The sequence below is a fragment of the Barbus barbus genome, assembly GCF_936440315.1.
Source record: "Barbus barbus genome assembly, chromosome: 4".
Taxonomy (NCBI): Eukaryota; Metazoa; Chordata; class Actinopteri; order Cypriniformes; family Cyprinidae; genus Barbus; species Barbus barbus.
The window spans coordinates 26474035-26483579 of NC_136732.1; the positions used below are offsets into that span (position 1 = coordinate 26474035).

At 35.4% G+C, this 9545-nt stretch overlaps 1 protein-coding gene and 1 pseudogene across 2 annotated transcripts; both read right to left on the reverse strand.

Moving 5' to 3' along the window:
- Positions 1-646: 646 nt before the first annotated feature.
- LOC306861304 (dual specificity protein phosphatase 3-like) lies at positions 647-2212 on the reverse strand (annotated as a pseudogene). Its single transcript has 3 exons — positions 2102-2212; positions 1575-1798; positions 647-861 (listed from the first exon to the last, which is right to left on the reverse strand). The product of its transcript is annotated as a dual specificity protein phosphatase 3-like (transcript).
- Positions 2213-2672: 460 nt separating this feature from the next.
- Positions 2673-8532, reverse strand: LOC306861726 (homeobox protein Dlx4a). The gene is made up of 3 exons (XM_079404148.1): positions 7994-8532; positions 6785-6978; positions 2673-3489 (listed from the first exon to the last, which is right to left on the reverse strand). The coding sequence occupies exons 1-3, from the start codon at positions 8295-8297 to the stop codon at positions 3241-3243; spliced, it is 747 nt and encodes a 248-aa protein (XP_079260274.1). The 5' UTR covers positions 8298-8532; the 3' UTR covers positions 2673-3240.
- Positions 8533-9545: the final 1013 nt, after the last annotated feature.

Below are 9545 nucleotides of genomic sequence, written 5' to 3' on the forward strand. Positions count from 1 at the left end.
ACAATTTTATCCTGATTTACTCTCCCTCATGTCGTTCCAAACCTGTATGAGCTTCTTTCTTAAGTTGAACATAAAAGAAGATATTTTGAAGAATGCTGGTAATCAAACAGTTGATGGTCCCCATTGACTATAGTATGTCTGTCACTACCATGGAAGTAAATGAAGACCAACAACTGTTTGGTTATTCAAAATTCTTCAAAATATCTTCTTTTGTGTTCAACATAAGAAAGAAACGTACGTGGAACAATTTGGGGTGAACTATTCCTTTAATTTGACACTTTGTACTGCATAAACTAGGATTGCCAGTACCACTAGAGGGCAGAAGATTCCAAAGAGATGGAGGAGCATCTCACTGCAACCCACAAGATCCAGGGGGTGTGGTTGCATCCAGATCCAACTCCTCCCACCTTACATATACCTAAACCTACCCATCTCCACGCCCTGATCCCTAAACCTACCAATCTCCACCCCTTAGATATGGATCCAACCATGCCCAATGGATCTTGTGGACTGCAGCGAGCCCTACTTGGAGGGATGCTGAAACCAATTACTCACTGGAATTGACTTGCCATTTAGATGATAAAAAACAGATTAAGTGAAAATTGTAAACATTTATTTAGCTATTAATCACTTCAAATTTATATATTTAGGTATTATCAACACACAGCCTTCCTTCACCTTCCAGCCTGTCGTTCAGCTGGCAGAGCTGGCGCAGGAATCCATCATTGGGCCCGATCTCGCGTTTCTCTCTCACTGTGGCCACAGCAGCTCGTACATTCATCCTGTGCTGCAGCATCAGGTGTGCGATAACTAGAGCAGGCGAACGACTGTAATCTTTCTGACAGTGTACATACACTTTACCTGCAGAAAAATGAGAGACTGTGACTATTTTATTGGATAACATTGAGCGCAACATATTCAATTCTCAAAGCAACTGTCAAGATCAAGAGACCTTGCTGAAAACAAACAAACAATAGAAACATCAGAGAAATAGGCCTACTAATGGTTTCCACTACAAATACCATTACAAACATTACAAACCATCAACTTTTAACCATTAAAACCATTTCCTGTAGTGTGTTTTGGGAGATATTCTAATAAGATTTAGTGGTTTTAACAAGCCACCAATAGAAAGCAACCAATTACGAGTAGTATAGACCAACAGGGTCCAGTATAATTTCCATTAAAACCAAACCTATTCCAATAACCAATAAAACCATTACAAATTTTGCCATGGTTGCTTTTTTGTTTTGTTTTTTCAGTAGGGCACTGAACATTGGGTGTGGAAAAAGCAACAGAAAATATAAGTATTTTATGAGTTGATGATTTTGTGTGAATATTAGAATGTAGAATTGATGTGCAGAACTACTGTGTAGGAAAAGGTCAGATTTTTAGAAAGCTAACCCTCAAACATGCTCCTACGGTGAGGAACTATCCCTTTAACAGAATGCTTTATTAATAAGCATCTAGCTCTGAAGAACCAAATGCAGTAGGCCTACAACTGCCAACGAACAAGGGATGAGAAAAAGAATTCAGTCATTTTAAGTACTTCTATTTACCAAGACCCTTCAGACCTTGCATTGCCAAAGCTCTTTCAATGAAATTAGAAGCCTCTTCAAAATATACGCTGAGGCCAAAATGGTCGGTGTCAAAGGCTGGTATCCCACGATAGTTGATCCCTGTGTCTGCATAGAACTCCGCATCCGTGTTCACATGCATATCTGATTGGTCTTCTGCAGCATTGAGAATGTGTGTCAATCCCAGCTGATGCAAACATGTCACATTTGCAGCTACAGACCTGTAATATAACAGCTATATCAATTCAAGTGGTGTTTTTCAATCGCACAGTCATTAGAGCATTAGACGGCGTCCTTCACACATGGAAAATAGGCCATGTTTATTGAAAGGCTTGCCCTTGAGAATTTGCAACAGGATACATGAACATGTTTTGAATCTCAATTTATCCGATAAGAGAGGCTAAACGTATGATTGCAAAATGTAAATGTTTGTTGAGCGCTGCTGCTATAATACTTATAATTAAGGGTATGAAAAAATAAAATAATCCACCCTTTACATATCTGGAGGCTATGTGAGGATTTACTCATTTCCCCTGGTAGACTTCATTAAAATGTTTGGAGGGCATACAGAAGTCTCCATTTTCATATGCCAACAGATCCCTGTGCTGCTGAACAGACACTACATATTCTGTCATGTTCACCTCAAGATAAATCGCCTTTCAAGTAGAAAATGCTGTTCCTCAGGCCTCAATGCCGATGTGATTTTATTCAACTCAATAATTCTAAAGTGGTTCACATTCATCTGTTAGTTGTTTTTGTTTGTTAGGCCTAGGGTTAACTACAGCCAAACGCTCAAAGCTGATACCCTCTTTATGTGTTTCAAACCACTAGGTGGCATCAGACAGTCAATATACTTAACATGAATATAAATATAGCTAAGCTTTGAAAAATATAATATTTTTAGACTTTTAGAGGAAATCAGTTTGGCATGTTTACATGTCCTGTGCATGTACATGTCCTATATATATGTTCTATTTTTTTTAAAAACATCATTCTGTTAATTATTTTATAATTATTATGCATGCAACTTTATTTTTCATTTAACTTTTATTTATTTGTTTGTTTTGTGTTTATTTTGGATTTATTTATTTTTTTGTATCAAACTTAGAGTCCACATGGAATAATTGTAGTTTTAAAAATTCATTGTTACATGGCAGGGACATAAATATAATTTCTAAAAATGAATCTGAAATTCCTGACAATGAAATATTGAGCACATTATATTAATGAAATGTCAAACTGAGAAGTTTGGAAACCAAAGCAAGATTTCAAGACTGCTATTGTAACGAAGAAGAAGAAAAATGCAATAGACTGATAAATAGTCAAGAAGAATTACTGAGGTTGCAGGCTTTGAAATACAGGATAGACGTACATGGCAATCAGACAATGGCATTTTATTCAAATTTACAAGAGTTTACAAAATCCATGTTTAGGTTAGGTTGCTTATTCAGTCTTTAAAGAAAAAAATCCACCACAAAAAAACCTGCAAGCAAAAATGTCAGCATTGTAAATCTTCATGAAGAAAATACTGGGGAGGAACTTGAAGAAAGTTTGGCTGTGAGTAAACAGTGCTAAAAAAGGGCTGGTGTGATCTGAAACAGAGCGAACTGGTCGAATCAGTAGAGGGTTTGCGGATCCAATGTAGATTGTCCTAAACATCCCGTCACATCATCTGAGTTCTGGCCATTGGGTCTTGATGATGACCAGAGTACCAGTGCCCAAAAGAGTTCATATATCCTCCAGAGTGGATGGGGGCACCTTTGGTTGACATGGAAACATCCCACAAGGGTGGCATTCCTGGTGAACATTGTGTTGCAGAAGCTGCTTGAAGGTGTTCTCCTTCTGGTCCACTTGAGCCATGCTTCATGATCTTTTTGTACTTGGAACGTTTGTTCTGGAACCATATCTTTACCTGCAACATTTGCATTTGGATTAGTATTTGTTATTGCAACACATGTTTTAATCTGTTTACAAGTATATGCTGAACTTTATTGTTATTATTCATAACACAAAAGTCAAGAAAGATTGGAATGAATTATCAAAATAAATGCAGAACAGTAAGCATTGTTTGAGTAGGATGTGTGTATGGTGACGTTTCAGATATTGACCGTATATTTCAACTAATAAAATGTCAATGAAAAACGTAAAATAGAAGGCCCGATGATGATACTGTATAAAGTTGTCATCAAAATCAGCCATTCAAATAAATTCAGAGAAACACATAGACCACAAACATACTGCTGTAACTATAAACAATATACAATGCAAATAAAACACTCTGATCACAAAAAACAAGACATATACAGTAACAAATTAAATAAAACAATTTAAGCAAATCTAATGCATCACAAAAAGATTTCAGAGCCTTTTTTTCAGTGCAAAATTGTGAAGTAACTTATTTATATAAGTAAATAAAGTACTGTAAAGCCCCCCCCCCCCCCCCATTTGAAACCACATTTTACTATAAAGGGACATATGTTATCTTGTTAAATACAGGTTTTCACAGTAAATTGTTATATAGTTCTTTTTAAACAACAAGTAAAGTTTTACAGTAAAATGACATGTATTTTCCTATTAAACTACATTTGTTTACTATTTAGTGTAAATTAACTTAAAGCATGAACAGATTTAACTCGACCATTTTTACTTTTTTAACCACAAATTACTAAAAAAATATATTTTTACTAACATTTTATTAACTTTTACAGTATCAACCACAACGAAGTCAGATTTTTTCATCTTTTTGTAGTCGTGGAGGTTTTCAGTATCAGAAGATTAAGCAGAAGAATTTCTGACAGCTTTGAGTCAGCATTCATTTTTTTTTTTTTGGCACAAGATTTCTGCCAACACCAGCTGCAAGTGAGAAGGGGGGAAAGCTTGACAGTTTTTTGGATGAAACAAAACTCCAAACGTTATTGCTGTTACTTAATCACTCCAAAATTGTACCCAGAACTCTCCCTTGCACAAATTTCTGCATGGCTTTTTTTTATTTTAAGAGTATATGATATAAACAAGCCATGATATTATACTTATGGTGTTTTTAATTTCTTAATTGTGTGACCAACGTGGAAAATTCACACTAATTGTGAATTTACAATCAAAGTGACACCCACAGAGCTGTAAAATCTTCTATAATGAAACAATTAAAGTGATGTTTTCCAAGAGACTTTTAAGCTGGATAAAAGTCTAATTACCCTTACCGTTTTCTTTGACACCCAAAATAATTATTCTAATTTAGGCTTTCATAATTTTTTTTAATGTGATGTTCATCTTGCCGCATTCAGAACACTTCTGTTATGTGGTGATGCTTTCATTTTTATCACTAAAATTATGTCTGCATCAGAAAATAGATTAAATGAGCCGCCTGGACCAAAGAGCAGGAACAAGTGCCAGAGGCAACATTCAACACTTTTTGACTGCAGCAATGACAGAATCTCAATTGCTAATAAAGAGTATTTGGCTCTGCAAACTGGCCACACATTATCACGCACACACCTTTTTGATATGTTTTGATATGTGTGTCAGTTCTGCTGAATATTTGACCTGCTGAACAGATAATTATCTGTAAATGTCCTCAAGAGAAAACAATAACACTAGTCAATGAAAAATATGTTTCCAAACCAAGACAACAGAGTATTTATAATGTAATTGTATTGGAGATTTTAATATATGCTACTCAAAAATAATAATACTGTTTATTTAGAGTTAAGTTATGATAGTAAGAGCATACACACACACACACACACACACACCAATTTATGATTCACTAAATTGTTTTCTGAGTTACATAAGTTTTCATTGTTTCGAAGTTAGACTTAGTGTGTGGGTGGATGGTTTGTAATTTTTCTAGAAGCTTCAGTGTGTCCTTTCATTAGAGTTACTGAAATGTAGGGTGAAGTCAGGTAAACTGGGCCACCTTGTAAAATGGGTCATATAAGGTTGGAGTAGGGAGGAGTTGAGGTGGGGGGAGGGGTGTCCTTTTCAAAAAGATATATTGGTGTTGTAAGTTCAATATTTGATTTAATGATGGATTTTGGAAAATGTTTAGTTTTGCTCAAATTATGATATGATTTATATGTTGTTGCCCATATGAACTTAATTCTAGAATATTTTTTAATGTTTCCTTTCAATAAATCAGTTAGCAGGCATGTTCACACATAACAATTAAAAACAAGTTTCAGTATGTTACTTAATGTGGCTGAATATAAAACAAGAAATAATTCCTATGACTTTAATAAGTCAGGGTTCCAGAAATATTGGTGCTCTAAAGAGATTAACCCTAGAAAGCATGCTTGGAAAAAATTGAATGCATTAGATGCATATTATTTCTAAAAACACTGTCATGAGAATAAAATAATTTAGAATAAATGTGTGTGCCTAACACAGTCATGTAAGGGAACTGTTACTATGTAAATCACTTTGGTTACAATCGTCAACTACTGTAAATGACATTTGGATATTTACTTTCTTAATATAAATCTGAACAAAAAAGTAGGACTATTCTACATATGGGAAGTTAACGAGTTATTCGTACAGTTTTCCTGTTATCTACTACTTATCTACTTTACGGTGAAAACCTTTTGCATGATCTTATATTAATTGCATAAGAAGTATTAGCTATTAAGAACAGCATATATCATACCTCGAAGTTGTGCTTATCAACGTTTGTGGGGCACAGCTCATGTCGTTTTTTTACAAAACGGTTTTTTTTTGTGTGCTATATTTACAAAACACTTAGCTAAATATACGCAAGTAGACGAAATATATTTTTATATGTATATACATAATAATGCAAACATTATTATCGTTTATTATTCGTTCTTTTGTCCCTGATAAATGATTTGATAAGTGATTCGACATTTTATGAACATTTTTACTTAGGCTAATATTTAGCCTAGATAACGATGCATTTGGGAGCGTGCCGTTTAAGGACGAAGCGCACTTTACGCGCTAAACGTTCTGCTTTCTCCCATACAATCCTATTAGGTCTACACACCTTTACCTGTTGAAGGCGTCACGTTGGTTTGCATATTTCTTAGACTAGACCCATCCTTCTGATATTTATAGAAAAATAACTACCTTTTATTCCCTATTGTTATTATGAACCATCTTTCTTTTCAGAACGGACCCCACACACAGATACACACATCATGGCGTAAAGACGGAGTTTTTTTCTATCTTTGGTTCAGGGTTGTCGTATAGCCTACCTGTGTTTGTGTCAGCCCCAGCTTGGCCGCCAGATCGGCGCGCTCCGGCAGCGCGAGGTACTGGGTCTGTTGGAAGCGCTGGTTGAGCGCCTGCAGCTGTAAGCTCGAGTAGATCGTGCGGGGTTTGCGAATCTTCTTCCCCTTCCCGTTCAGCCGTATCTCTCCACTTTCAATGGAACTTTGCTTCTCGGAATCTTGAGTAAGAAGATTAAATATTACATTTAATAAATATTAATAAAAACAATTTTTAAAAAGGCCTAGGTTAAAAATGTAGGCTACTAATAACTGCTAAATGAATGAAATAAAATAGCCTAAATAATTGCTCAAAAATGTGTAGGCCATTCTGTCAGAACAAAACGTTTGTCAACCGCATACAAGACATTAGTTTAAAACAGTCATTTTCACTAGATCAAATATCTGTTCCTGTGCGTTAGGCCATATTAATAATTTGTAACTTTAAAGTCAAATTTCAGTTTAATAAAAAAGGTTGGCCTATGCTAAATAATTATATAATTATTAAAAGTTTGTCACATGAAGACTAAAATAAGCCAGTAATTATTTATTTTCTCTTTTTTGATCTTGCAATCTAAAGGTTTCAAAGACAGATCCGTGTGTGTGTGTGTGAGAGTGTGTGCGCGCGTGCGGGGTCCGACAATACTTGATTTGTTAATTGGAGTCATTACAGTAGCTATATTAATCCATATTGCGAAGCCAGTAAAGTTAATGTGACAATAGAAAAAAAATCTACAAAGTCTCCATTTAAAGTTGAGTAAAACTAAAGCAAATATACTCACTCTTAAAATAATCGTTAAATCCATAGAGCAGCCTATAATTAAATTTGACAGTGATTTAACGATTTACCGTGTATTTTCAATCTTCTGTCTTTATACTGAGCTTTAAATGAGCATTTCCATTTCTCCAGGATTTTTAATGCGTTCAGTCCGTTTTAAAAATTGTGAAGATATAAATCTTTGCAATAAATCTTTGACCTATTTCACAATGGGAATTTAAACGTGTTGGCGCGTTATTAATTAGAATTGCTTCGGCAATTAAATTAGACAAATTTCAGGAGCAATAATCGTACATGTCAAACCCAAATTCTTCATTTCTGTCTTCAGAAAACAATCACGAACAGTTTAACTTTGGCGCAACACGGAATTTAGTAGCTAATACGTTTTTAATCTGTAGGCGAAGGAAAGCGCACTTTACCTGCATCCTCTACTCTTGAATGGCCGACTGCGTTGTTGTGTTGATACTGTAGGTAAGCTCCGGGGTGGTGATGGGCTGTGGGATAGTGGTAAGTGAGCGGGCGGCCGTATGAAGCTGCGCCCGAGGAGAAGGCCGCGTCGTACTGAGAATGTGCGCCTTGATGCAAACCGTGCACCGGATAGTGCGCGTGAGACACACCGGGCGAATGCTGCTGGTGAGACTGGTAACCGTGACTGAACTCCAGAAAAGCCGATTTTGAGGGGTCTGAAGCCGCCAAACTTTCAGACAGTGAAGTCATAGTCATTTTTTAGAGTTATGTCCATTAGACCGATGCACCATAAAAAAGCAGCATCTATTTAGAAGATTTATGTGATTTCCATCGCTTAAAGAGGTCCATTAGAAAGATCCATGACCGTGAAAACGCGACGCTCGTGTGTTTGCTTTCGTTTTGGCTGTGATTGAAGTCTGTGAAGTTCATCTCCAGAGTCTCTACAGCACGTACTGGAGTTAATTCCAGCAGCGAGAGCGCGCTCTCTTATTGGCTGCACGCGCCGCTCCCGTCATTTCTTTAGAAGCAGTGACATCACTAGTGTAATATGTACGGAACAAGTTTTCAGCTTTTGATGTATCAACACGATTTATAAAAAAAATCGTTTGATTCGCTGGATTAATACAATTAATACCAATAAATAAAAACAGGGTATTTAAGAAACTTCTCAAAAACGTTAAAGCCTAAACGACAAGATTCATAGACAAGGTTGACAAATAAAATAAATGAGTGTGCCGTGGATATGCAAATAGGCTATGTATAAAACTGTCAACCTAAATGTATGAGTGACAACTGTGGTTGCCATATATTTATCTTAAATGTTCCAAGCATCACGGGGGATTTTGGGAATCAACATATAGGCTATCATTCTAATAAAGTCTTTTTCTTTTCTTTTTTCCACTGAGGAAAATAACATAAGTGATGTGGAAAGCCACATAATTAGTTATGAAAATTTGTTATCAAACTGATATTAATACAGCATACGTGAACATAAGACGAAACACTATTAACACACGTTATATAGGCAACTAAAATCATGCAATAAACTTTAACTAACATAAAATGTAGGCTAATATTAAACAATTTTGCACAAAGGGAAGAAACGAACTTATTAAATTGTATTAAATAAAATTAAACAAAAAGTGATGGTAAGCGAAGGGAATTTTGGGAACTGCATTAATAATGAGACATTTTTACTTCTAAAACCTGTAAGACCAGCCCGCCAATTTTTACTTACATAAAACAGCTAATTTAATTCAACAAAATTAGCCTAGGTAGGCCTAATTCTATTTTAATCTCCAAACAATATATAGCCTATATTTGTTATAGCTCGATTTTAAACAAATATTTTACAATTGCATAACTTACAACTATTAGTCTATCTTAAAAAAAACCGTGTGGATGTAAGATAATTTGCAGTAGGCTATTTCTAATTAAAATGACTAACGTTAATATTTTGAGGCTAGGCCTACAGGAAAGTTTCGACAGAAACCCGATTGAGTT